This window comes from Phacochoerus africanus, chromosome 13 (genome assembly GCF_016906955.1).
Source record: "Phacochoerus africanus isolate WHEZ1 chromosome 13, ROS_Pafr_v1, whole genome shotgun sequence".
NCBI classification, from domain to species: Eukaryota; Metazoa; Chordata; class Mammalia; order Artiodactyla; family Suidae; genus Phacochoerus; species Phacochoerus africanus.
The window spans coordinates 70,710,832-70,738,828 of record NC_062556.1 but is presented as its reverse complement, the minus strand read 5'-3'; the positions used below and the strand labels follow the sequence as shown (position 1 = coordinate 70,738,828).

The 27,997-nt window shown below is 43.0% G+C and overlaps 1 protein-coding gene across 6 annotated transcripts; it reads right to left on the bottom strand.

The window, feature by feature from the left end:
* Window positions 1-87: 87 nt before the first annotated feature.
* On the bottom strand, window positions 88-27,884 carry BIVM (basic, immunoglobulin-like variable motif containing). 6 transcript variants are annotated; one of them, XM_047756070.1, is made up of 11 exons: window positions 27,755-27,884; window positions 22,425-23,024; window positions 14,828-14,954; window positions 12,827-12,922; window positions 12,428-12,532; window positions 12,144-12,238; window positions 6,047-6,179; window positions 4,277-4,363; window positions 3,005-3,101; window positions 2,392-2,494; window positions 1,680-1,801 (listed from the first exon to the last, which is right to left on the bottom strand). In XM_047756070.1, exons 2-10 carry the CDS (start codon window positions 22,900-22,902, stop codon window positions 2,441-2,443), a joined length of 1,272 nt encoding a protein of 423 aa, XP_047612026.1. In that variant the 5' UTR covers window positions 22,903-23,024; window positions 27,755-27,884; the 3' UTR covers window positions 1,680-1,801; window positions 2,392-2,440. The 6 variants fall into 6 exon arrangements, with proteins under 6 accessions (XP_047612020.1, XP_047612024.1, XP_047612021.1 ...); XM_047756064.1 differs by lacking the exon at window positions 2,392-2,494 and having other exon boundaries at window positions 88-1,801; XM_047756068.1 differs by lacking the exon at window positions 2,392-2,494 and having other exon boundaries at window positions 88-1,801; window positions 4,277-4,360.
* Between the last annotated feature and the right edge of the window lie 113 nt (window positions 27,885-27,997).

Sequence of the window (27,997 nt, the reverse complement as noted above, 5' to 3'; positions counted from 1 at the left end):
AGGCAGAATTGACAAACTGCTGTATACTTCAAGCAGAATTAAAAGACTACTCCCTTCTTAAAACAAAGGTTCAAAACATTTACATGATTAAAAGTAGAAAACAAAACTTTATTGATGAAAACTTTGTAAAAGTTCCAGTATGAAGTAACAAAATCAGCAACCTAAAAATCTCTTTCAGTCCTTTGCATTTCAAGCAAAATATTCTCTTCGGAAAAATGCCCATTTCATAATATATATCCTTCTGTAGGCTAGGTGTGTCTGGGTGGATAAATGGATATAAAATTCAAAAGAGAAGAAAATGAAGTTATTTTAAAAATAAAAATCTGAACCCTCTCCTCGAGGTGTATTGCAATGTGGTTACCAACATATTCAGCACCTTGTAATAATCAAGTTACTGATTTGAGTCTTGGGACAGCCCCTGAAATGAAAGAAGAAGACCTCCTAGTAGTTCGTGGATCACAGCTGAAGGAAAACTGACAGCAACGAGAGAGGAGCTCAGATACATGAAATCCACGCTTTCGGAACTACTTAACACTTAACTTCAAACAGCTAGTTGCCTACATGGTTTTAAGAAGGAAACAGCCCAGAGTCTGGGATGTGAATAGTTGCCCTCTGAGTGATGGAGAATTCCTAACACATCCTTAATGCTGTTAGCAACACATGACTCCACACTGAGGGACCAGTCAGGTATCAAACTTCATCTCACAGGTTACCTTGGGTATATAAACTTAGATGCCAGTGTCCTTTCACTCTACTCCTAAACAAAGGTTATTGTAGACTTAGAGAAGTCTTTCAAGACCTAAAGTTCTGGTCAATATTTGACAGTAACATAGCAAGAAAGTCAAGAATACCTGAATCAATGCATTAAGTCGCCCATTTGCACCAACAGAAAAGATCTGTGTCTTGAGTCTTTTCTCTTTTGCCTCTTTATTGAGAGTCCTGAGAAAGTTAATCAGGAAACAAATGAGGCAAGCAAGGTACTGCTAACAAGCAGAAAAATGCCTAGATTCACTACATCATTTTAAATGAGCTCTACCCATAAGAGAAAACTAAACTCAAGAGCCCCAATTGTTTTTTGGGTTTTTTTTTAAGGGCAGATAATAGTAGCTTACATTTTGAGCTTAGGAATAAAACTATCTGCAACAAATATCTGGGCATCAAGTCATAAGAAATCACTTCATGCTTAAGTATTTCAAATAATGATGCTATTGAACAAAATTGTGTTTGATTTGTTTCTATGTAATTTTATAGGACATTGTGAAACTGTCCAGAATTGTATATACTCTTAATTTTAAAAGGACAAAAAAAAATCTGTGCTTATCTGCTCATATTTCTGAAATCATCCATCAAAATCATATACAAGCTTATTGACTGGAGGAACTGCAAGACTGTGTTTGGTACCACAAGATCTGTTCCTGTGTAATACAGACTTAAACCCTCACAGTGCTTTAATGCAGTCCCGTGTAGACCAGCCGTGTGTATACACCAGTCTTCAGTACCAGCCTGGTCAGTCATTCCCATCATAATCACTGTAACCCTGGTAGCCACTGTTCCTTCTCTCATGGATACTGGACATCTTTTTCCATGTCGAGTCCTGATGGAAACTAGCACTGAAAGAGCGGCCCAGACGTCCATGCTGCTTCTTAGAGATATTGTCCTCACTCTCGGATTTGGCAATTCCCTGGGCGTGTGGTGGAGGTTGTGATTCTTGCCTAATGGTTCCAAATGGAAAGTTCCAAAGGCCAAATCTCTGCCAGTGAAGTCTCTGGAATGCTATGATGCAATGCAAATTTCCCCCAACCTAAGAAGAAAAAATGTTGGGTTGAGAAAATGATGGGCAATTAATTATACTAATATGTGGGTTCCTAGGAATTCCTTATGTTTCCCCCTTCACCTGCCTCAAGACAATACTTATCCTTTCAGGCATCATCGGATCACATTATCCTGCATCTTTCCTGGCCAGCTGCCTTTACCAAAATATAACAGAGCTCACAGGAGCCAAAACCCCTTCCCTGTCTCTCTACCACTCACACTATGCCCTCCCAAGTTGCCAGATGCAATCACCAAGGTCATTCCTCACCCTCTCCCTCCTAGACATTATTCACGTCTTAGCAGGATGGTGGGGAAGGGATGTCTGCTCAATCCGCAGAACCTGCATTTCCCTGAGACCTACCCCCAGCAGCCTTGTTTGTACACATGGCTCTGACCTATGTAGGGCCAAGACTACAGAACTGGGCTGGAGGCAAGCTGGTCTTAGTCTAGACTGTTCATCAGAAAGGGAGACCTCAGTTGAAAGATGGTGATCTCCAGGAAGTAACTCATTAGAGGAAAAGAGAGCTAAGAAGAGAAGGAGCCAGACTAACTCCTTGACCCACGCCAACATTGTCTTACCTTGTACCAGTCCCTCCTGAATCCAGGCTAGACTTCTTGCCCTTTCCTCTTAAAGATACCCCTGTGTCCTGAAAGTCATCTTCACTTTTCTGTCTAAAATGTACTGAGGATGGACCATGATGGAAGATAATATAAGAAAAAGAATATAGACACACACATATACATACTTATGACTGGGGCACTTTGCTGTACAACATCAGAAATCAACATACTTTAATTAAAAAGTAAAATAAAATGGTCTGCACTGGGTTTCTGTTGCATACAACCTACATGCTCAGTAAAACAACTACATTTTGACCAGTTAAGAAATATTTTCAGGAGTTCCCGTCATGGCTCAGTGGTTAACAAATCCGACTAAGAACCATGAGGTGGTGGGTTCGATCCCTGGCCTTGCTCAGTGAGTTAAGGATCCAGCATTGGCATGAGCTGTGGTGTAGGCTGTATACGTGGCTCAGATCCTGCATTGCTGTGGCTCTGGTGTAGGCCAGCGGCCACAACTCTGATTCAACCCCTAGCCTGGGAACCTCCATATGCTGTGGGAGCAGCCCAAGAAATGGCAAAAAAGACCAAAAAAAAAAAAGAGAAATATTTTCAAATACAATGATGTTCTTACCTTCTTTGTTTTTCGATACTGTAGCCCCCTCTCTAAGTGCCGGATATCTAGATATTCAGGATTCTGAGTGTTTAGGTCAGTAACGATATCTGCCCATCTATAGTTGAAATAAAGCACAATTTTCTCTAAGCTCAAAATACCATAAAGCACAATTTTCTTTAAGTTCAAAATACCATAGTAAGGGAACTTTTCCATGCGTGCAATCTGCTACTGTATTACTATGGCAGTGATTCTCTTACCGCAGGATTGTTCTATCTACTAAGCTTCACTGCTTTTATGAAACTATTGCCAAGGTTAAAATGGTTACTCTTCATGTGAAATAAATATTTATCAACCCATTAGATGACATCCTTCAAGCTAATATAGAAACATTCCATATTTCCTTTTTAATTAAGTACATTTGCAAAAGCATTATGTTAATATGCTTTTACTCACAGACAACATGATTGTATACAAAATTCAAAGCAATTACAAATTGCTTTGTATTGCAAAATGATTACTAGAACTAATAAGGTAATTTGGTAAAGATGCAATATTTAAGGACTATACAGAAAAATCCGGGAGTTCCCATCGCGGCTCAGCGGTAATGAACCCAACTAGGATCCATGGGGATTCAGGTTTGATCCTTGGCCTGGCTCAGTGGCTTAAGGATCCAGTGTTGCCATAAGCTGTGATGTAAGTCACAGACACATCTTGGCTCTTACGTGGCTGCGGCTGCGGCTGTGGCTGTGGCCGGCAGCTGTAGCTCCAATTGGACCCCTAGCCTGGGAACTTCCATATGTGGCCCTAAGAAGCAAACAAAAGAAAACAAAAACCAGTGTATTTTTGTACACTGCCAGAAAATAATTGGAAAATGAAATGTTTTAAAAATCAGTCTGTAGGAACAATATTCAATATCTTGGAATAACACAAGGGAAAAAATCTGAAAAAAATATATATAACTGAATCACTTTGTGGTACACCTGAAACTAATACAACTATAGTTTGATTTTAAAAAAATCAATTTACAACAGCATCGAAAAATATACACACTTAGAGAAATTTTAACAAAATGCATATAAGATCCTATGCTGAAAAACAGAAAACACTGCTGAGAGAAACTAAAGCTCTAATGTTTGGAAATACAGTCTATGTTCATAGATGAGAAGGCTATTGTTAAGATGTAAATTCTCCCCAAACTAAACTGTGGATTCTATGGATTTTATTCTAATCAAAAGTCCAATAGACTTTTGCGCAGAGATGGGAAAAAAGGGGAGAGGGATGTTAACATACTTTTTACAGTGAATAGCAGGATGTTTTCTACTTGATTCTCCAATTAAGATCCAATATTCTACTTCTTGCGGTGAGAGGGGTCCCCTGCTAAATATAAAATACATTCACAGTAAGCTTCATACAGTCATTAACCCCCTTGAAAAATATTGCTTCAATTAGATATGAATAAAAGATACATGGAAGTTTATGTAAAAAGAACATTCACTAACACTTCAACACCAAGAGTTTAAGGCTTGAGCAAATATCTGAAGGCCATTAAACAGAAAGCATAAATCGAATTTAGGTCTTGATCGCCTATTACCAAATATAGGGCTAAAAATGTTGAAATATACCACCTCTCAGCATCTAGGAGGAAAAAAAAATCCTAGCATGCTACCACCAGTATACCCTTTAGCTATACTTTTTCTTCCCCTTTGCATTCAAAAAGTTTCAAAAAGCATCCTAAAAACAAAATCCTAAGGCACCAATCCTGGAACTTTTAAACATACTAATGCCCTAATCTCACCCCTGGAAATTCTAATTCAAGGAGACGTGGAGTGCAGCACAGGGAAGATTGACACAGCTGTCAAAGCATCCCCAGTGGTTCTTAGGTCCAGGCAGAGGTGGGAAGCTCTCCTCTAAAAGGTCCAAAGTAGGAGAAGCCACTTGTTCACATTTTACGTTTGACAGATGTCTGGAGTAAGGTGAAGTTGCAGGGCCAAACTATGTAAAACCACAGTAAACTTCACCGCCACAGAGAACATTCCAGAATCCAGAGAGACCACATGGTTTTCCTCTTCTCATTCACAAAAATACAACATCCAGCTTCCCCGTTCTCTGGGCTCGCTGCCCCCATCCAAAGGCCGCATAGCCTCCGGTCTCAAAGAACCCTCACTTCCCCAGATGACCAAGGCCTGGTTCTCCCAGCCTGACCTTCAGCCCCTTCCTCCTCCCTCCTCATTTACCAATGCCACCCACCCGGGCAGAACAATCCAGAACACAGCAGAGCAAGAATAACCGTGCCTATCAATCCATCTCCTCAAAGCACTCATGGCTTCTGCTTTCAGTACCCTCCAGTAAGACACTTCTTCCGATGCTTTCAACTGCCCTGGCATTATCCCAACCCCTCAGGAAGAAAACTCGCTAAGGAGGAAGAAAGCAAAAACAGTCAGTCACCCTCTCTTATTGATGGGCTGTCTCTTCTAAAAAGATACAAATTTACCTGCACGTAAATATACATATTTAATAAAAGAGAAACCCTGGATCAAGCAAAGGAACGAATAGAATCATTAGGGTAACATAGTTCCTGACACTAGAAATAAAAATGGCCCCTGGCTTTCTTGTAGCCAGGACAAGAGGGGAACCCTGATAAATTTCATGTTATTCGCCATAAGAAAGGAAGTGCTTTATAACATACTCCAACTGGAACAATCTTCTTGACACTGGATTCCATAATACATTTTCCCCGTGGGATGTTGGATGAGGTCACTGAGACATACTATGCAAAGTCCTTTGCAACTGCTTTATAATAAACATAGAAGTGATTTTTCAAATGACTTTAGCCTGTCATGACTCTGAAAAACAGTATCTAAGTGGATCATGTACAAGCGCAATTAACCAAACACAATTCTGCAGAAGATTAAGCAAAAATGTCTAAAAGAAGAGCATTACTTGACGTAAGGAAAGCGAATCACCAAAGTCTGCCAATATCTAAGCAACCAAATATTTCTTAGATGCTTCCACAGCATATTCTCCTGGCAGAGTATTCACATGAAATACAGAAACGCTTACCTGAATGCTTTATTAGCTTTAACAGGGGTTGCTTCAAAGCCAATTGGACAAAAATAATGATTTTGGCAGTGGTAGATATAAGCTAGTGATTCATCTTTCAATCCATGAGTTAACTTCGACAAGGCTCCGGAAGCTACAAAAGGCAGAAACAAATCAGCTGAGGGACCATAAAGCACCGTCTATGCTTTGTGCCAATAACTGGTTTCATGACAGAGAAGATATATCTTGGAACACACAGACGTTGCTGGGGGAAAAAAACTATCAGTAGGTTTTACCCTTTGGACTGAAACTCAGATGAACTGAATACTAAACTAAAAAACCGAAATACATCCTTGCTTACCAACACCTTCAAATAACACATGTGCGTGTGGACAAAATTTAATTACCATGCAGTGTATACATCAAGGGTCTCACAGCTTCTCTGGTTGTGCACATCTGTCACTAGAAATTTTCTGAATAAGCATGCCCATCACAAGCATGTTTGTTTATCAGCTGTGTACATACACTACTGTACTAACATGTCTTCATAAAAGAGAGACATGGAGGTCCCACTGTGACGCCATGGGATCAGTGGCGTCGCTGCAGCACCAGGATGCAAGTTTGATGCCTGGCCCAGCAGAGTGGGGTAAGGGATCCGGCGTGGGTGCAGCTGTGGCACAGATCACAACCATGGCTCGGATCTGATCCCCTGCCCAGGAACTCGATATGCCGAAGGGCAGCCAAAAAGGAAAAAAAAAAAAAAAGGAAAGAAAGGAAAGGAGAAAAGGAGGAAGGAAGGGGGAAAGAGACAAAAGGGAGGAATTTTAATTATGTTAAAATGTAGACATTCCAGTGTGTCTTTCCCATGCAGCTGTGATCGTCTTGCACAGGGGCCATAATGTGGACACCCCAATTTGAAGACCACTGAGGGGTGTGGATAAATATAAACTCCAAACAGGTTCCAAAAATGAAAACTTCCTCCCACTAACACTTACTTCGATCCTTTCTCTAAAAGTCACAAAAGCCAGAGGAACAGCTTTCACAAGCCAACTGATAAGAACATTTCTAGAAACGAGCTGCTAATACCACAGCATCCTCTTATAATTGCTTCTCCATGTACCTCCCCCATGGCCGTGTGTATTAGTTATGAAGTAATTTCAAACATATTACCATAAAAAACAAGTTTTTACCAGCCCTCAATACTTAAGGCCATTAACTGAGGTTTCATTAACTTGCATCTCCTGGAAGAAACTAAATTATTCATGAATGAATAGCCCATTACAAATGGAAATCCTAAAAATGGTTGAAGTAGTTGAAAGCTTTGCAAGACATGGTTTTTCTGATTGACTTTCTGGCCACTGAAATAGCTCAAGACCAAGAACAGCAGGTCAATGGCTGCAGCAGCGCCAAGGAGGCGGGACCCCACCCCCTTCCTGCAGACACAATTTGTGACTTTATGGAGACAGTAACATTTCTGTCTTAACCTCTGTCTCCATGGCGTCAGCTAGATTTTTACCATAGGTTTGTACGTCACGGCGTACTGCCAGAGCATATTTGCATGCAAGGCAATCTTTGCTGCTACAACCTCTAGTTCATAATGATAAGTCTTTCTGCTACTTTGGGTTGAGTTTCCGAGACAAATGAAAAACTGACAGCCAAGGGCAGCTCTAAATGAAGAACGGTAAGAAGTGAAATCCAGAAGGCGGTCAATAGTTCAAGTTCACAGTTGAGCCTGACTATGGAGATGATCCAAGAAAATAAGCCAATGTCAATAGACGGATGCAGAGTCCTCAGAAATTCAATGAATACTGAAGATGTTGACACAATAGTTGGTTTAGGAATGACTCCTGAAATCTTTTTGAAAATTGTGGAAATGCCAAGTAAAAAGTTATCCAAAACAACTAAAACTTTTAATGAAAGAATTTTTACTGTAACTTTTGTGTGTGTGTGTGTGTGTGTGTGTGTGCTTTTTAGGGCTACACTGGAGGCATATGGACGTTCTCAGGCTAAGGGCTGAATCAGAGCTGTAGCCCCGGCCTACACCACAGCCACAGAAACTTGGGATCCACCAGCCCCGAGGCACAGCCAATAGAAATCCGAAGACTCAAATAAGAGCAGTTTGAAAAAAAAAAAATCACTGAATTTCCTACGAATGAATGAATAAGGTCATGATAAAGAAGCTAGATAGCACCTCTTTAGAAAGGCTACAGCACTAGTTCTCAAACTTGACCATGAAAGGCTTGGTACATATTGCCGGTACCTGCCCCCTCGGTGACTGACCCAGTAGGCATGGGGTTGGGACCAAGAATTTGCACACCTAACGAGTAACCAGGGAATGTTGATATTTTGAGAGCCAAGGTTCTAAGATTAATAGGAAAGTTTCATTTAACTCAATTTAGGAAGCAATTTATGAGCACCTACTAACTACATCAGCATCTGCAGGAAAACAAAAGACAAAGACTGCTGCCCCTACAGAGAAGATAAAACAAGTAACTTTGGTAGAGGGTAGAATAAGACAGTGCCACAAAAAAGGGATAGAATTCAAAGGAGAAAGAGCGTGTCAGGGAATTCCCTTATGGTGCAGCGAGTTGAGGATCTGACATTGTCACTGCAGTGGCTCCGGTTGCTGCTTTGGTGCAGGTTCAGTCCCTAGCCAAGGAAACTTCCACATGCTGAGGGTGCAGCCTAGGAAAAAAAAAAAAAAAAGAGCACATCAAGAACTGGGGTGCCAGGAGTTTCCGTCGTGGCACAGCAGAAACGAATCTGACTAGGAACCATGAGGTTGTGGATTTGATCCCTGGCCTTGCTCAGTGGGTTGTAGATCTGGCGTTGCTATGGCTGGTTGCTATGGCTGTGGCGTCGGCCAGCGGCTATAGCTCCAATTGGATTCCCAGCCAGGAACCTCCATGTGCTGCTGGTGTGGCCCTAAAAGGTCAAAAGACAAAAAAAAAAAGTGGGGTGGCATCCACGACAGAACATAATCAAGTGGCAGAATTTTAACAATCCAGACAGAGGAAAGAGCATGGGGAGAAATCAGAAGTACTGAAGGAAGGCTGTAATTGGGGAAGAGCATGAGTCGCGTTTGGAATGCAGGCTACAACAATGAGTGTAGACAGGCCTACCGTAGGCAGCCCCAGAATTTCATGATAAGGTCAGAAAAAGATCACCCTCAGAAATAAAAGAGCGTAAATACAGTATTTAATCCACGAAGGGGGTCACCCCAGAGAGTGATGCTGTCTAAGCGACGACATAGAAATGTGTTACAGATGGAAACTACGTTCCGAATGAAGTTGAGACTAGACGAGGGGAGACAGAAAAATCTGACACTTATACCACAAGGCAACCACCACCAAATGCAGAGCCATGATCGCCATGCTGCAGAGAAAGCAGAACACAACTGAGAATTAGCCCGCGTGCTCTACCTCGAGGAGCTGTGTATGTCCTGAGCATCCAAGGAGACAGTTCTGGTGCCTTAGATAGTGTATTTCTCCCTCTAAGTCAATATATCAGCATTATGATAGTCTCTGAATTTGCTTAGTATGAGCTTGTTCTGTAAAGCTTGATCATCTATCGGAGAACTCTAGAGAAATCTAAAAGAACTTACTAGTGTGTATTTTTATACCTTCAAGGCAAGAACAAGGACTAGATTCTCTAATCTAGGAACATAGTAGCATCCTGCAAGGCCTGTAGTCAACTGACATCTTTTAAGTACAAGTACATGGTGTTCTCATTCTGGCTCAGTGGGCTAAGAACCTGACTAGTATCCATGAGGATATGGGTTCAATCCCTGGCCTCTATCAGTGGGTTAAGGATCCGGTGTTGCTCTGAGCTGTGGTGCAGGCAGGCAGCTGTAGCTCCAATTTGACCCCTAGCCTGGGAACTTCCATATGCCAAAAGTATGGCCCTAAAAAGCAAAAGAAAAGAAAAGTTTAATTGGAGTTCCCGCTGTGGTGCGACAGGATCAGCAGCATCTTGGGAGCAGTGAGATGCAGGCCGGGCTCAGGACCCAGCGTTGCCACAGCTGCAGCTTAGTTCACTACTGTGACTCCAATCTGATTCCTGGCCTGGGAACTCCATATGCCAGGAGGTGGCCAAAAAAGAAAAAAAAAGAGAGAAGAAATTTACAGCAACCATTCTTCTCTTCCCCCCAAAAAAGAGGAAGGAAGGAGAGAAGAGGTTGTGTATCCTATTCCTCAAAGGAAAAAGACGGATGTATGTTGGAAAGTATATCCTTTCTTGGTTTTTAAATTCCTGATCCATTACTGAGAGAGATTGTGTTGACAGCCTTGGTGGAAACAGAAAAAATTACTCACACACCATTTAAAGGTGCTCTTTCCACAGAGAGAGGTCCCCGGCAAATGCACAGAATTCAGGAAAGCTAATGTTTATTGAGTCTTTACTCTTTGTGTCAAGCAAGGGGCCAAGTGTATCACAAATATGTCTGCCCATATCTTCACAGTGACCCTGTGGGGTGGGTTCAAACAAGGAGGCGAAAGTGGACACTGGTTCAGTGAGTGAGGGTCTAAGTGCCTTGGTTAAGGTCACAAAACCAGCAAAGCACAGAAGCCACCATGTGGACTCCAAGTCCGCCTGACTCAACAATCAACTTGACACACCCGATAAAAGTCAACAGAAATCCGGGAGTTCCCGCTGTGGTGCAGTGGAAACAAACCTGACTAGAGGATGAGGGTGAGGGTTCCATCCCTGGCCTCGCCCAGAGAGTCAGGGAACCAGCATTGCGGTGAGCTGTGATGTAGGCTGGCACCTGTACCTCCAATTCGACCTCTAGCCTGGGAACTTCCATATGCCCTCAAAAAAAAGGCAATAAAACAGAAATACATCCGACTCTATCTTCAGTCTTTGATCTTGATAAATCATCCCAGCTGACGGACTCCCTGCTCGATCGAACTACAGTTAGGCATCTCTGAACCCTCTCCTCAGCAAGGCTTGGATGCCAGGTTTCTTTGTCCATCCTGGCTGCATCCAGCTTTAGCGAGAATCCTGCTAAAGTCAGTTTAGAGAATCCCCAACCCCAAGATCTGATCAAGGTCCTCATGCTTCATCCTCGATGCCTAAGTCCTTGGCCTGCCTCTTACAGGAATCCTGTTAGATCAGAAGAGCAGGAGCCCCCAAAGTCCCCTCTGGATAACTCCCCAGATGTCTTTGTCGTTTTCAGGGTCGAGCCCGACCCTCTTCCATATTCCCCAGGTCCCCCACCACGACCGTCTTCAATAAAGCTGTCTTCACCCTTTCAACAAGTGTCAGAATAAAATTCTCCTTAACGTTGAATTGCAGGTTTCCAATCGTCAGGTCGAAAAGTGATTGTGAAATTTTTAAAACGGAAATTGTCAAGGAATGCAAATTCTTTAACTAGCATCTAAATAAAACAATCCTTCGGATCAACTCCATGACTCTCTGTCAGAACCAAGACCCTTCTATAATAGAACTTTGTCACTTTCACAGTCCACTGTTCAGTTGTTACATGTAATTATGCAGGTCCGATATCAAATATTCTAAAGTCCCTGCATTCCCTGTGAGGAAGAGGAACTGCAAATTCCACATTCTTCCCAAAAGAGTTTTAGTAGCAGGCAAACTCATGCAAACACACACACACACACACACACACACACACACACACACACACACCCATGGACCCAAACAATATAACACTCTAAAGTAATGTTTATGACATGTCTTGAAGTTTTCAAAGTTCTATGTGCAAGAGTTCCCTGGTGGCTCAGGAGATTAAGGATCTGGCCTTGTCACTGCCATGGCTCTGGTGACAGCTGTGGCACGGGTTCGGTCCCTGGCTAGAGAACTTCTACATGCCAAGAGCACAGACCAAAAAAAAAAAAAAAATTAAAGTTCTATGTGCAAAGATGAGAAGAGCTAAAAATATTAAACTATATATTGAAAAGTAGCCTGCATATATACTATTGTCTATTATGATTTTTCCTTGGATAAAGAGCGACAGACTGTAGGTAGGGTTTATATCACGTCCTGTACATCAAAACCAAGCTTGGAGATGGATCCCAAAGCACACAGGTGTGTGTGTGTGTGTGTGTGTGTGTGTGTGTGTGTGTGTGTGTGTGTGTACATCATCTATCAGTTTACCTACCTGTTTCTCCAGCTGTTTTATTCTTCCCATGAGGTTTATATAGAACATAAGAGCATCCTTTTACATGGAAATGGTCGTTAATTTGTCTAAACCACCTGAAAATAACAAGAAGATTCACTCTTGACACTCTTCCAACTCTGGAGAAATGCAGGCAGAGCTCAAGTCTGGCTTATCTACCAGAATTTGGGTCCCAACAGCTGGCTATATGGTTTACTATTAATGCACATACAGCATTATTCTTTTGCAGAACTAGAATTAAGGCATGGACTCTAAGCAATACATACCTCATAAGTGTTGTATTTCCAGTAAAAGGGCCGAACCTAATATCTTCAAATGGGGGTTGAAAGCCCAAAATATGTAAAGCTTCTTCTTGGGTGATAGCTGGAAGACTACAGAAGAAATATTGCCTTTCATTTTACAATTCTAATCATGTGCAAATAGAACCTGTCTCGATGGTGCTATGTCTGTCTGATATAAACAATTTTTGCAATATTTTTAATTTTTATCAAAAATAATGCATGTGTATATTTTTAACTAAAAAGGTGATAACAAAATACAGTGGCTTTTTTTCCCAATTTGTGAAAAAAAAATCTGTCCTTAAAAATCTACAATTATAGAAAAGGCCACACGGAATAACTTTTGAATTTAAGAGTTTAGAGATACCAATAAATTAACATACTTACCTTCCGGCCCCCATTGTGCTATATAAGAAATTCCAACAAGAAATTAATGAGGAGATACCACAAGAAGTCTTGTATTGTGGCCGGCTTATGCAGTACCTGAGAAAATAAAAAGACTCTTTTCCTCGGTTGAATAAATACAAAACATGCATACAGAAAAAGAACACTAGCAGCAATGGAGAGTGTTAACATAATGAAAACTTTGATTATTTAAACCAATGTCAAACCCTTATGCATGTAAAGTATTTTTATATTTATCAAACACATTATAAATGCATAACAACAGCAAATGTGTTTTAAGAAAGATGGCTAAGTATGAGTAACTACTAGCTAAAATGGATGTTATCCAAACCAATGGAAAAAAAAAAATAAAGATACATACATCTAGACACCCAGCACTAAAATTTCAATGTAAGCTCCTAGTTGAGCTACACATAAGATTATTGGCAACTTCAATTGTAGGAGTTTTTAATACAGGCTGGGTAATAACCCTTTATCAGACGTGATCTGCAAATGTTTTCCCCCACTTTGTATGGGTTGCCTTTTCACTTTGTTGATTGCTTCTTCTTCTTCTTCTTTTTTTTTTTTTTTTTTTTTTTTTTTAGGGCAGCACCCGAGGCACATGGAGGTTCCCAAGCTAGGGGCTGAATCAGAGCTACAGCTGCCGGCCACAGCCACAGCCACAGCCACATCAGAGCCAAACCGCATCTGTGACCTACAGCACAGCTCACAGCAACGCCAGCCAGACCCCTAACCCACTGATGGAGGCCAGGGATCGAACCGAAACCCCAGGGACCCTAGTCGGATTCCTTTCCACTTCGCCATGAAGGACACTCCTGATTGTTTCTTTTGATGCACAGAAGTGTTTACCTTTGATGTGGACCCGTTCGTCTGTTTTTGCTTTTGTTATCTGTGCTTTTGGTGTCATGCCCCGGAAATCACTGACAAATCCAATGTCATGAAGCTTTTCCCCTGTTTTCTTCTAGGAGTTTTATGTCTGACGTTTATATCTTTAATTGATTTTGAATTATTTTCTGTATGATGGGAAGTAAGGGTCCACCTCCATTCTTTTGCATGTGGATATTCAGCTTTCCAAGCACCATTTTCTGAAAAGAGAGCCCTTTCCCATCTTGGGGTCTCAGCACCCTGGCACAAGATTATTTGCCTGTTTATATGAGTGTTCATTTCTGAGCTCTATCCTGTTCCATGGGTCTATCTGTCTGTCTTTATGCCAGTACCACACTGTCTTGCTTACTGTAGCTTTGAAATATGTTTTGAAATCAGGAAATGTGTGGCCTGGTGCCACTGTCACCCCACCACTGATTAGTCAGTAGTTGCAGAGGGAACAAAATAACTTGACAATGTGGGCTAAGGCTGTCACCACCTTACTCCATAGTCACTCCTAGAATCTCTAATATTGTCTGACCAGACACCAGGTACCTTCTGATGGGATACAGTATGAAGGACACAGAATCACCTAGACAGTATTCTTGCCCCAAATGTTCAACTGGAATCTAATCAAGCCTTTATATCTAACTTCTACTTTACAGGTATAGATAGTCCATGAATAATTTACACAACCAGCAGGAAAGACGTCAGACAACTTGGAGAAGGGTCTGACGGAGACTGTTGTAGTTTTCGTTTTTGTTTTCCAAGCCACAGTTGCAATCTATGCCTCAGCTGCGGCAATGCCAGATCCTTTAACCCACTGCGCTGGGTCAGGGATCGAACCTGAGTCCTAGTGCTGCAGAGACACTGCCAATCCTGTTGCACCACAGTGGGAACTCCTGAGACTAACTTAAAAGAGATTTATGGGCCACAAGCAAGCACAATATGTAGTTCACAGTGGGTCCAAGTCTGAACAATCAAATATGAAGACATTTTCAGAAAAATCTGAGAAATCTGAATTTAGCCTGGAAATTAGATACTAAGGACATATTATTAACTTCATTAGGGGTGTCAGTGGTATTGTGGTTAAGTAAGAGGCCCTTGTTCAGAGATTACCATCGTCTGACGTCTAATACTTTCCGCTGCTTAATATCTTCCAGGGGAGAATACTGAGGCCACTCCCTTTGATGTCTTCCTTTCTTATCTGAAGTTTTTTTCTTGGAAATTTGTTTCTTTACATTGCCTAGAATACAAGAGTATAAAAGGAAGTAAGATGAAGGCAGTGGCCACGGCAGCACAAGTAACTACCTAACAAAATGTAAAAGTAACTGCCACTCAATCTAAAAATGATTATTCGCAAACACATTGAAGAAATACAACTATCTTCCAGAATACTCTCCTGCCTTAAAGAGAGAAAGAGAGAATAAAAACAAATTTAAAAACCGTGACTGTTATTTCCTGTTAGGATCTATTATTCCAATGCCTGAGCTAGCCACTTAGTGAATAAAAGAATCAATCACAAAACATTTAGCTACAACTAGAAAATCAAATAACCAACAGTAAAATATTTAACTGGACCACGTTCCAAAAAAATGAATCCTTTCTGTAAAACAATAAAACCACATTAATGTAACTCTTGGGAAAGTAAAAGCAGTAGATTCAATAATCCCACGATGTGATGTTTAAAAATAGCCCCAGACCTCCAGAGACCACAAAATGGATTAAGAACCATGCACACGAGTACGTTATTAAAGTGCAACTTTAGCTCCAGAAGCCAGAATGGAAAATAAAGTCTCCTTTTTGTGTGTAAGTATGTGCATGTGTGTATGTGGGCACACGCACACGTGCACACACACCCTCTCTCTCGAAAAGGCACACACCATAGATAACAGTGGTTACTGTGGAGAGGAGGGGAAATCAGGAGCCACACAAAAGGGACACAAAGGTAAAGTGAGACTTTACACTGTTTAATTTTAATACCTTTTATTTCCAAGCCTCATTTCACTAAATCGCCGTTAACATTTCAGCTAGCTATGTCCAAACACTTTAAAAAATCTCTCACACATGTTATAAATAAATCTGCTATAAAAATTAAATGAAAACCAATATTTTAATTTTGAGTTATTCATAACTCATAAAACATAGATTATACAGATGTCTGCCTAGAAAGCAAACGTAGAAGAGCATAAAAGCATCCACTTGATTCGTTCAAGAAGCTCTACAATGAAGCCAACTGCAACTCAGACACTATTGTTGCACAGAGAATTTCTCAAATTATTTAAAATGTTGTATTTATACACAATGGAATACTACTCAGCCATAAAAAATACCAAAATAATGCCATTTGCAGCAACATGGATGGAATGAGAGACTCTCATACTAAGAGAAGTCAGAAAGAGAAAGACAAATACCATATGATATCACTTATGTCTGGAATCTAATATACGGCACAAATGAATCCTTCCACAGAAAAGAAAATCATGGACTTGGAGAATAGACTTGTGGTAGCCAAGGGGGAGGGGGAGGGAGTGGGATGGATTGGAAACTTGGGGGTAACAGATGCAGACTATTGCCTTTGGAATGGATGAGCAATGAGATCCTGCTGTGTAGCACTGGGAACTATGTCAGGTCACTTATGATAGAGCATGATAATGTGAGACAAAAGAAGATATACATGTATGTGTAACTGGGTCACCATGCTGTACAGTAGAAAATTGACAGAACACTGCAAACCAGCTATAGCGAAAAAAATAAAAACCATTATATAAAAAAATAAAATAAAAAATAAAAATACAAAGCAAATGAACAAACATACTGAAACAGAAACTGACTCATAGATACAGAGAATAAACTGGTGGTTGCCAGAAGGGAATAGGGAGAGAGAGGGATGAGTGAAATAGATGAGGAAGGTTAAAAGGTACAAATTTCCAGTTATAAACAAATAAGTCATGGGGATGTAACATATAGCATAGGGAATACCGTTCATAATACTGTAATAATTTTGTGTGGTGACAGATGGGAACTAGACTTATGATCATTACATAATGTATAAAGATGTCAGATCAGTATGTTGTACACCTGAAAGTAATACGATTTTGTAAGGCAATATACTTCAATTAAAATAAAACTACATGATTTTTAAAAAACAATGAAAATGTAAAAACACACAATAAAAATAAATAAATAAAATGTTATACTGAACACTAACAAAAAAACAAGAAGCAAGCACTCTTTTTTAAAAATTTTATGGCCGCACCTGCAGCCAACGGAAGTGCCCGGGCCAGGGACTGAATGTAAGCTGCAGCTGTGACAACAGCAGATTCTTTAACTCACTGCACAGAGCCAGGGATTGAACCCACACTTCTGCGGTGACTAGAGCTACTGCAGTCTGGTTCTTAACCCACTGTGCCACAGTGGGAACTCCAAGAATTTTTTTTTTCCTCTTCCCTCTAGTTACTCTTCTTCAGCCTTCACAGAAACACAAAATTTCTCACCAAGCTGAACACCCACTGGCCAACATGAGCAAAATCTCATTCTGACAAGTCTCTTTCACTAATAAAATAAATCTTCAACAGTGAGAAGCTAGAAAATGTACTTTCCACCATTTCTGAGATGTCTTCACTGCCCCATAATGACTCAATTCCCTCAGTAATTTTCCAGCCACTTACAGTTTTATTTCATTTATTTTATTTTTTACTGAGGCATAGTTAATTTACAATTCTGTGTTAATTTCTGCTATATAGCAAAGTGATTCAAATAGATGTGTGTGTGTATTCTTTTTTAAAATATTATTTTCCATTATGGTTTATCACAGGACACTGAATATAGTTCTTATGCTGTCAGTATGGCCCTGTTTTTTATCCCCACTTGGAATTTTAGAGGCTAAGGAAACCTGGTTATCTGTGACCTCCGCAGCCCACAGAGTTATCTGTACCCACATACACTCCTCTAAGGCTCACTTGAGCCTTCTCTCTGTTCTTCTAGCAAACTCCAATGAGCCCCTGGGATAAAAAAGCATAGACGTTCAGCAGTTCTCTAGCGGCACAGCCAGTTAAGGATCCTTCATTGTCACGGCTGTGGCTCGGGTCACTGATGTGGCACAGGTTTGATCCCTGGCCCAGGAACTTCCACATGCCGTGGGTGTGGCCAATTTAAAAAATTAAAATTAAAAAAATAAATGTTTTTTAAAAAACACGTATGTTCCAAAGGAGCATCCTTCACAACATTCCCCAGCCTGTCATACAGAGAGCTTGTCCCACTAACAAAATCCCATTCAGTCTGAGGCAGGAAGCTCTGTCAACGTGGAAGCCACATTTGAGCAGGAAGCATAAAAGAGAGAGCGATGATGCCTGAACATGTCTGTCTCCCCATCACATCAACTCCAGTAACCACTGTCCCTCGTTATTGTCATATTCCTTCTTTCATTCCTTATCCTGCCTGCCCGTGACTCCTCACCCATTTAGCCCCCAAATGAAAAAAAGTGTGTATGTGTGTGTGTGTGTGTGTGTGTGTGTGTGTGTGTGTATTCACCACACTGGCTTTTAGAGAAAGGTATGAGGATAGCAAATAAAAATAGAACACTCATCTGGAGTTCCCGTCGTGGCGCAGTGGTTAACGAATCCGACTAGGAACCATGAGGTTGCAGGTTCGGTCCCTGCCCTTGCTCAGTGGGTTAACGATCCGGCGTTGCCGTGAGCTGTGGTGTAGGTTGCAGACGCGGCTCGGATCCCGCGTTGCTGTGGCTCTGGCGTAGGCCGGTGGCTACAGCTCCGATTCAACCCCTAGCCTGGGAACCTCCATATGCCGCGGGAGCGGCCCAAGAAATGGCAACAACAACAACAACAACAAAAATAGAACACTCATCACCTTTTTGACTGAAGGAACCACAGGATAGAGTTCCAGGCAATTGCTGTCACTGGAATATGACACTGGGGGACCCCAGAAATAACAGAGCCAGAGAAGGGAAGACCCAACTTCTGTGTACAAATTTGACCCAAATCTTAGGCTGACCCCTGAACTGTGCAAGCACCGAGCAGACCCCCAACAGGACACTGAGCCTAAAAGAACTGAACGGAGACTTGAGATGTCCTCTGGGGACAGTGTGGGCAGTTTTCGTCCAACCAAATTAATTGCCGCTAAAATGAAAAACAAACAAAACACTCTTTGGGGGAACAGATCAGAATCTGAAATCACCATAATATAATATCTCCAATATCTAGGATACAACCCAAAAGTCCTGAAAATGTGAGGAAACTGAAAAATGTGACATACTGTCAGAAAAAAGATAAGCTCCACTCTGAGATGACTGGCAGATGAGGATTTTAAAGTGAGTATTATAATTATGCTTTATGAGATAGATAAGATACTCCGGTAATGAACTAAAAGATAGCAAGTCCAAGAAACTATTTTTAAAATGTAAATTCTGGAACTAAACTAAGCACTATCTGAAATAAACAATTCACTGAATATACGTGACAGCTATCTTTAAGAGATGCACTTTAAATACAAAAAGACACAGGTTGAAAATAAGCAGATGGAAAAGTTTAGACTAGTCAAAGGAGAGCTGGAGTAGCTATATGAATGTCAAATGAAGCGGCTTGCAGAACAAGAAACACTGCCAGGAATAACGAGGGATGTTTCATGATGATGCAAAGGTCAATTAACTTATCAGGAAGAAATAAAAACCATAAACGTGATGCACCTAATAACAAGGCTTCAGATTACATGAAACAAAAACGCACATAATTAGGAGTTCCCGTCATGGCTCAGTGGTAAACAAATCTGACTAGGAACCATGAGGTTGCGGGTTCGATCCCTGGCCTCAATCAATAGGTTAAGGATCCGGAGCTGTGGTGTAGCCCGACGGCTGTAGCTCCAGTTTGACCCCTAGCCTGGGAACCTCCACATGCCGTGGGAGCGGCCCAAGAAATGGCAAAAAGACCAAAAAAAAAAAAAAAAGAATATAATTAAATGGAGAAACGATAACTCTATAATCATAGTTGGAGACTTTCAACATCTCATTTTCAGCAACTGACAAAAATTAAGTAAAGACATAAGACATGTCACTTAAGAAGACGTGAGAGACATATTCAAACACCTTCAATATCTATACACCCCACGACTCCCCAGTGCACCTTCTTTTCAAGACAACGGAGAACATTCAGCAACAGAGACCATATGCTGACTCGTGAAACAAGTCTCAGTACATTTAAAAAACTGAGGTTATGTGTGCTCTATCTGCAATGAAATTAAATCAGAAATCAATATTTAGAGAAACCCCACGTATCTGAAAAGTACCTAGCATACTTCTAAATAATGTCCACATCCAAAAGAAATCACAAAAGAAATTCGAAAATACTTCAAATTAAATGATGATTTTTTAAAAGTGTATTAAAATTCATGGACTGCTGCAAAACAGTACTTAGTGAGCAATTTAGAGCATTAAATACCTAAAGGAGAAAAAAAATTTTTTTTTCTTTTTACGGCCACACCTGCAGCATATGGAAGTTCCCGAGCCAGGGGTCAAATTGGAGCTGCAGCTGTGGCCTATGCCACAGCCACTGCAACACCGGATCCCTAACCCACTGAGCAAGGGCAGAGATGGAACCCACATCCTCACAGAGACTTTGGGTCTGAGTCCTTAACCTGCTGAGCCACAGCAGGAACTCCTTGAGGCAGAAAAGTCTTGAATCAAGAGATAAGAAAATAGAGTTCTCATTGTGGCTCAGTGGGTTAAGAACCTGACATAATGTCCATGAAGATGCGAGTTTGATTTGACTGCTAGCCCAGGAACTTCCATATGCTGCAGGTGGGGCCATAAAAAAATAAAAAAGAGGTTAGAAAATGAAGGACAAAGTAAATCAAAAGTAGAAAGAACCAAAAAATGGCATTAACCAATGAAATAGACAATAGACAATTCAGAAAATTAGCAAAGCTAAAAGGTGGTTATTTGAAAAGACAAACAAAACTGATAAACCCTCAGCTAAGGAAAAAAAAAAAAAAAAAACATACATTACCAGCATCAGCTATGAAAAAGGAGTTACCACTAAAGACCCTGCCGGTGTTAGAGGGATAAAGGGGACTGTTAGAAACAACTTTATGTCAACACCTTGACAAGGTAGATGAAATGGACAAGCTAAACTTTGACAGAATTGATGGGAATCAAGACAACTCCATAATCATTAGAGATTTTTAATACTCCTCTGAAAACCCCACAGAAAACAGGAGAGAATACTTCCCAATAAGTTCTAGGAAAATATGAAAACTATTACAGTACGAAAAATATTACAGACCAATCACCCAAAAATAGAGACACAAAGTGAAATCCCCCTGATGCCCCAAAAATTACTAATTCACATAACGTTCTGTGAAACAAGCTGGTTTTGCAAATGAATGAATAGATCAATGGAGGTTTGACAAAATGATCAGAGAAGCCTAAAAGTAAAGTACAAACCCGACTTTTTTGCCTTTTTCTTACTGTGCAGTTTTATCCAAGCAACTTATTCCCTCTATGCCTCCATTTCATCACCTATAAATGAGAGCTACCTTGCAAAATTCCTATATTACTCTGAGTACAAAAAAAAAAAAAGGACTGAAAAGCATGGGTATCTGCTCCAGAACCACCACAATGCAATCATGGCAGCCTCTTAAATTGTGCAGTACACAACCTACTCGGCGGTACCAAGAGACCCTGCTGAGTGTTCAAAAGTTTTTAACAACGGAAAAGCCAAAATGATATATAGTAGAAAAGAAAACTAGATGTTTCATTGGGAAATATGAATTCACATGGCTGCAAAACTATGAACCAGTATGTTATTCTAGTCGCCTCCTTAACAATTTCTAAACTACTGACTACCTATCTGTAAGAGTAGTGTTTTACAGCACTCTTAGATTTGCTCAAAGCTCTCAAAATGCAAGGGTTATGTTTGAAGTTTCCAGTGGCAAACACATTAATGAACTAAATGTTCTGTGCTCAAGGTTACTTACTTATTTTTGGCTGAGGCATGCAGTGGCTTCATGTGGCATCTCAGTTCCCAGAACAGGGATCAAACCTGGGCCACAGCAGTGAAAATGCCAAGTCTTAACCACTAAACCACCAGGGAACTCCCCCAAGTTTATTTTTTTTAACTACAATGACAAACAACATGACAGTAATGTCCTTCATTTGATATTATAAAAAGAAAATATTTGAGTTCCCTTGTGGTGCAGTGGGTTGAGGATCCAGCATTGTTACTGCAGCAGCTTGGGTTGCTGCTATAGTGTCGGTTCGATCCCTGGCCTGGGAACTTCTACATGTTGAAGGCGCAGCCAAAGAAAGAAGGAAGGAAAGAAGGAAGGAAGGAAGGAAAGAAAGAAAGAGAAGAAAGAGAGAGAAAGGAAGAAAGAAAATGTTTAATGGCGAGTTTAAACAAGATATACTGCTTGCTTTCTTCTTTTTTAAAAATTAATGTATAGTTGATTTACAACGTTGTGCCAATTTCTGCTGCACAGCAAAGTGACCAAGTCATACATATATATAAATACATTCCCTTTCTTATATTATCTTCCCTCATGGTCTATCCCAAGAGACCCAAATATAATTCCCTGTGCTGTACAGCAGGACCTCATTGCTCATCCATTCTAAATGCAAGAATTTGCATCCACTAACCCCAAACTCTCAGTCCATCCCACTCCCTCCCCAAGACACACAGAAACTTCATGGCTCCTTCCTTACCTGATTTGTGTTTCAAATTGGTGGTCACTCCATCAAATTCAGATTTATCAATTTCCCATGCGAGAGGTAGCTTGCCCAGGCTGTTGGATAAGTTCTCCAAGCTGTTTTCTTCCTTGTAGATGATTTCCGATGTACCGGTCGGAGTGCCAATGAATCTTGAGGAATGATTTCCAGCAGATAAAGAGGTATTATCAGGCAGGCAGGAAGGGCGGGTTGAATTTGGAGTTTTATAGATTGAGGTCGCCTGGTTGAGAAAGGCATAGTCCGAACAGATGGCGTAAATTTTCTCCCGCGTGTGGGTCACTGGACAGCTCCACGGGTAATGACCATCTCCTTTGGGACCCAAGGGTTCTCCTGGGGCCCGAGTGCAGAAGGACGACGTGGCAGCTTGCAGATTCTCGTCCGGAGACCTTCGCTCCAACCTGCACTCACCATTTCCAGAAGCATCTGCCCTTTCTGCTTCTGCAACGTTCGGCATTGAATGCAACGAGGAAAGTTCTGTCACCAGGAAGATGTTGCCTCGCTGTCTCAGTCTCGCAAAACAGCCCTGCCAAGTGTTTACAGCATTTTGCAAACACGTGAGAGCTGCAAAACGGTCCCCTAAGAAAAGAGGGAGAAGAAAGAAAGATCAACCATCCATCAGACGGTACAAAAGTGCTACAAAATATTTTAAGGGTTTCAATAAATATTTTAAGGGTTTCAATAAATATTTATTTTACAACTACTACATGCCTCAGTCACAATCACTGACTATCTTATTAGAAACTGTTTTTAGGAGTTCCCGTCGTGGTGCAGTGGTTAACGAATCCAACTAGGAACCATGAGGTTGTGGGTTCGATCCCTGGCCTCACTCAGTGGGTTAAGGATTCGGCATTGCCGTGAGCTGTGGTGTAGATCACAGACATGGCGTGGATCTGGTCTTGCTGTGGCTCTGGTGTAGGCCGGCAGCTGCAGCTCCCATTAGACCCCTGGTCTGGGAACCTCCATATGCCGCGGGTGAAGCCCTAAAAAGACAAAAGACCAAAAAAAAAAAAGGATTAACAGAAGATGATTCCCAAAAGAGCTCTGGAGTCTGTGAGGAAAAATCAGTAAAGGTACAGCGTGTCCTTCCAGAATTTATGGAACAGAGCTCCATACAAGTATTCCACATATCCTAGAAAAGATTTGATGTTCTTTCTTTTGAGGGAATGTTTTCTCTCTATTCAAACCTCCAGGCATTGATTTTTTTTTAAGTAAGTATTTTGTGCAGAAATTCTAGTTATTTACAGAAGGAGGGCTGGTTTGGCAGGAGCTTCACCACCAGAGATGGACCCTCCAGGGGTTTCACTTTGGAAACTCTCCTTTGCTTTTTGGTCAAGCAATCCTCGGAGGCGGTGCAATGGATCTCTAGATGGGACGCTTTTACGCTTTCTCCTTCCTCCTCATCTCCTGGTGTGAAGTGATGGTGGAGGAAGGAAGCTTCAAAGAAGATCCATATCTGACATTATACAGGCCAAACCCAGGTTACTCTGATTCTTAGCAAAGCACGTTCTGCTGCTTCTCTTTGTTATCCTCATGCCTTTCACTAAAAGCCGTGGGTAGAAGGAGGTCTTATCTCTGGCCTTGGGGTGGTGTGGGTGGGTTGTGGTAGGTGGGGCATGAAACAGCATATGGTCACAATAAAGGGCAGTGAACAAAGGCTCAAGAAGGAGTTCGCATCATGGCTCAGTGGTTAACGAATCCGACTAGGAACCATGAGGTTGCAGGTTCAATCCCTGGCCTCGCTTGGCGGGTTAAGGATCCGGCGTTGTGGTGAGCTGTGGTGTAGGTTGCAGACGTGGCTCGGATCCCACGTTGCTGCAGCTGTGGTGTAGGCCGGCAGCTACAGCTCCAATTAGACCCATAACCTGGGAACCTCCACAACCTGCTCCACATGCCACAGGTGCAGCCCTAGAAAAGGCAAAGAAAAAAAAAAAAAAAAGAGTCTTAGAGAGACAGAAATGTTCCAGTCTCTGCCCTGTTATCTCTTCATCTCATGTTTAGCTCCCATTTTGACAGAGCTTTTTTCTTCCGATTAATGGAATTTTGCCTGTGGCACCAGCTCTCCGTGGGGCAGCTTGCGGATGTTTGAAGGATGCTAATTTGGGACGTATGGAGCAGCATATTCTTATCAGAAACACAGGGATGGAAGTTTCCACAGGTGAAGGATCCAGTGTTGCCACAGCTGTGGCCACAACTGCACTGGGGGTTTGATCCCTGGCCTGCGAACTTCCACAGGCTACAAGGGTGGCCAAAAAAAAAAAAAAAAAAAAAAGGAAAACCACTGTATCTGTGTATAAAAGGTAAGACTGAGCTTCCAGGAAGCTAAAGCAAGAAAGAACATAGCACTTGATTAATAAAAAGTTTAGCAGTCTCCGGTTTTGTTTGTTTCTGTTTGGGCTTTTATTTATTTTTATTTTTTATTTTTTTGTCTTTTTGCTATTTCTTTGGGCCGCTCCCGCGGCATATGGAGATTCCCAGGCTAGGGGTTGAATCGGAGCTGTAGCCACCGGCCTACACCAGAGCCACAGCAACGCAGGATCCGAGCCGAGTCTGCAACCTACACCACAGCTCACGGCAACGCCGGATCCTTAACCCACTGAGCAAGGGCAGGGACCGAACCCTCAACCTCATGGTTCCTAGTCGGATTCGTTAACCACTGTGCCACGACGGGAACTCCTGTTTGGGCTTTTAAATAACAGTCACTAAACACGAGTGATCTCTTTGGTGGCATATTTACAAAAAAAAAAAAATTAGGGCAAAGATCATCAACAAAAGGGCAGGCAGTTATATCGTCAATAAAAGTCAAGCGTAAACTTGGAGCGATATGAAAACTTTCTCACTTGAACCACGGTTTATGGATATTTCTCTTGGAAAAACTGTAATATTTATACATTTTATCACCTAAGTAAAACAAATTACAGAAAAACATTGCAAAATACCAAAAGACATCACCCAGAAAAGGACACTTAGTTGCACCCGGTGACCTGAACACTGCCTATGCTGGTTTCCTTTCCTTACTATCTGTCTGACCCATGGCTGTCTCCCCTCTGAAGTCACAGCTCCCCGAGGCTAAGGGCGCTGGCATGATCTGCCATCAGGGTTTTGTACCAGTGAGCTAAGCACCCGTTATTACTGATTACAGTATCATTACGGGGTCAATGACTTGTAAAGACAGCCTCAGGAAATGCACTAAACGGCCTGCAGCTCTCCTGGTTTTGTCCCAGTTTTTATAAACCATTCCCACCCCTAGCTCCCCGAGTTGACATTTCTAACCTGACCTGTGCATAGATACTGGAGACTAAAGCTTATACACAATTATGATCATTTAACTTCTCTGCCTAAAACCTTCTGCTCTCGGAACAAAAAGCCAGCCCTTACCTGGCCACCGATCTCTTTCTTCCACCTTGCCTTCCTCTCCCCCACAGACCCCCTTTCAGTTCTCTGAGGACTGTCTCCTCCCACTTCCCCTCCCTTATTTAGCTAATTCCCATTATCCTCAGATGTCAGCTCAAATGTCACTCTCTGGGAGATGGTGTCTTTGCTCCTCCAACTAGGCCAGGTCACCCTGTACAAATGCATGCCCTTTCCTTCACAGTCCTTACCAGGGTGAAATTCTATTTTATGTACCAGGGTGTGTTTATATGATGAATGTCTGCCTCCTGCAAGTTTGGCTTTCCTGTATTCCCAGGGTGCTGTGTAGAAGTCTGATGAACAGATTTTTTTAGTGCTCCACCATGTCAGGCATTACGGTAAACCAACATTAGGAACCTAGATTCCAGGAGGGCTTACCAAGTGTGGCCTTAGCAATCAAGGACTGGAGTTCTCTTTTTCTCCTCCCTGGCTCTCATCTGTGAGAACTGAGGTTCCCTAATGCAGTAAATGAGGCGATGCTATATGAAGATGTACCGCTAAGAAGGACGGCAGCACCTAAGGCTCAAATTAATGAGCACTCATAAAATCAGATCACGAGCAACAGAACTACTGTTTAACTGTGTGCCCACACAATTTTATAAAGTGGCCAGCTTTAAATGTCCCGCTAGGAGTAACGATCCTGAAGTCACTGGAACGAATTGTTCCGCACAATAAACATCTGCATGGCGAGGGTGGATTATTCGCCCGAAGGTCAGATCTCGGTCCTTCCTCCCGCTCCAACCCCCAGCCCCTCCCCACGCCCTCCAGGCCCTTCCTCCGACAGACCTGAACCCCTTCCCGGACAGAGGCGCTGGCCTCCTAAGGATATCTGGAGTTCCCCGCGCTCCGGGCCAGCGTCGAGCTCAGGCTGCTGGACGGCGAGGCGAGTTCCCACCGCCCTCCTCTGCGATGCTCGCGGCGCCGCCGGGCTCGGAGGCCGCTGGCACCGAGGCGACAGTCGCTCAGGCAGGTCCCCGCCGCGCGGAGCCGCTACGTGAGGAGAGGAAGGAGCCGAGCGCGGCTACGCCCCCTGCCCGCGCAGCTCCGAGCTCTCCGTGCCCTCCCGAGGCCGGCGCGTCCCCAGGGGCAGGAAGCCGGAGTCCTCGGCTAAAAGGAGCCGGCGAAGGCCCACGTGTTTTCCGCCCCCAACCGGCCCGGGGGACCGAGGACGCTGGGGTGCTCCCGCCGCCCAGGCAGATGGGACGCGGGCAGTCACTGCTCCTGGGCAAAAAGAGGGACTCCGATTCGAGCTTTTGAACGCACGAACCGCCATCATTACTGATGACAACTGCCCAAAAGAAAACCGTCAAGAATCCCCCGTCTTAGCCTCTGCCCAGGCCCGCTTTGGCTGGCGGTGCCACCGGCCCATCAGAGTTTGGAGGCAGCTGGCAAGGTTGAGAGAAAGGGGCAAGGGGAGGAGGAGGCTCCCGGTACGATTTCGGGGAGCTGACCGTGAACCCTCCCGTGACCACGCTGGCCCCGGGAGTGCTGGGGAGAGGGGACGGCCACCGCACGCTCTGGGCCCGGGCCCTGCTGAGCGTGGCGTGGAGACTGGCGCCAGACAGGAGCCACCGGTATCGCGCAGGCCCCTCCAAACCGGGCTTTGTTCCCGAGAGGACTCGTCCCTTCTCTCCCTGGCACTTCCCTCCACCCTGCGGCCCGGCTCTTCACCCCACTTCTTCCCAGGACAGGCACCCACACAGTGGCGTCCACCCGGATGCCCATCGGCCTCAGGAGAGGCCTGCGTCCCCAGCCACGCAGGAGGCGATGGCGGCACAGAAAGCAGGCGCGCGGCGGCAGGCCTGGCCCGCGGCGCTCGGGAGACCTGCGGAGGGCCCAGCGTGCAGGGTGCACAGGCGCTCGCTACCACCTCGTCCCCTGCCCACAGCCCGATATACCTCTGGCCTGTCCGGTGGGGTCGGGTCGCTGCAGCCCGCGGCGAAGCCCGGCAGTGGTCCTGGATCACAGCTCCCAGCGCGCGGCCCGCGACGCGCCTCTGGTTACCCTGGAGCGGGCGTCTCTCGTCCCATCGGAGCGCGCGGGGACAGCGCCCTGACTGCTGTGCCGGGCGACCGATGGTCAGATATCATTGACAACACCTTCCTTTCACCGTGTTTTACACCTGCCCTCTGCACGTGCGG

Coding starts and splice junctions, on each gene's coding strand:
- BIVM (XM_047756064.1), bottom strand. CDS start 22,902: ATGCCGAACGTTGCAGAAGCAGAAAGGGCAGATGCTTCTGGAAATGGT. Junction 12,533..12,826: donor AGCACAATGGGGGCCGGAAG/GTAAGTATGTTA, acceptor TTTCTTCTGTAG/TCTTCCAGCTATCACCCAAG. Junction 6,180..12,143: donor TAAAACAGCTGGAGAAACAG/GTAGGTAAACTG, acceptor TGCCTTTTGTAG/CTTCCGGAGCCTTGTCGAAG.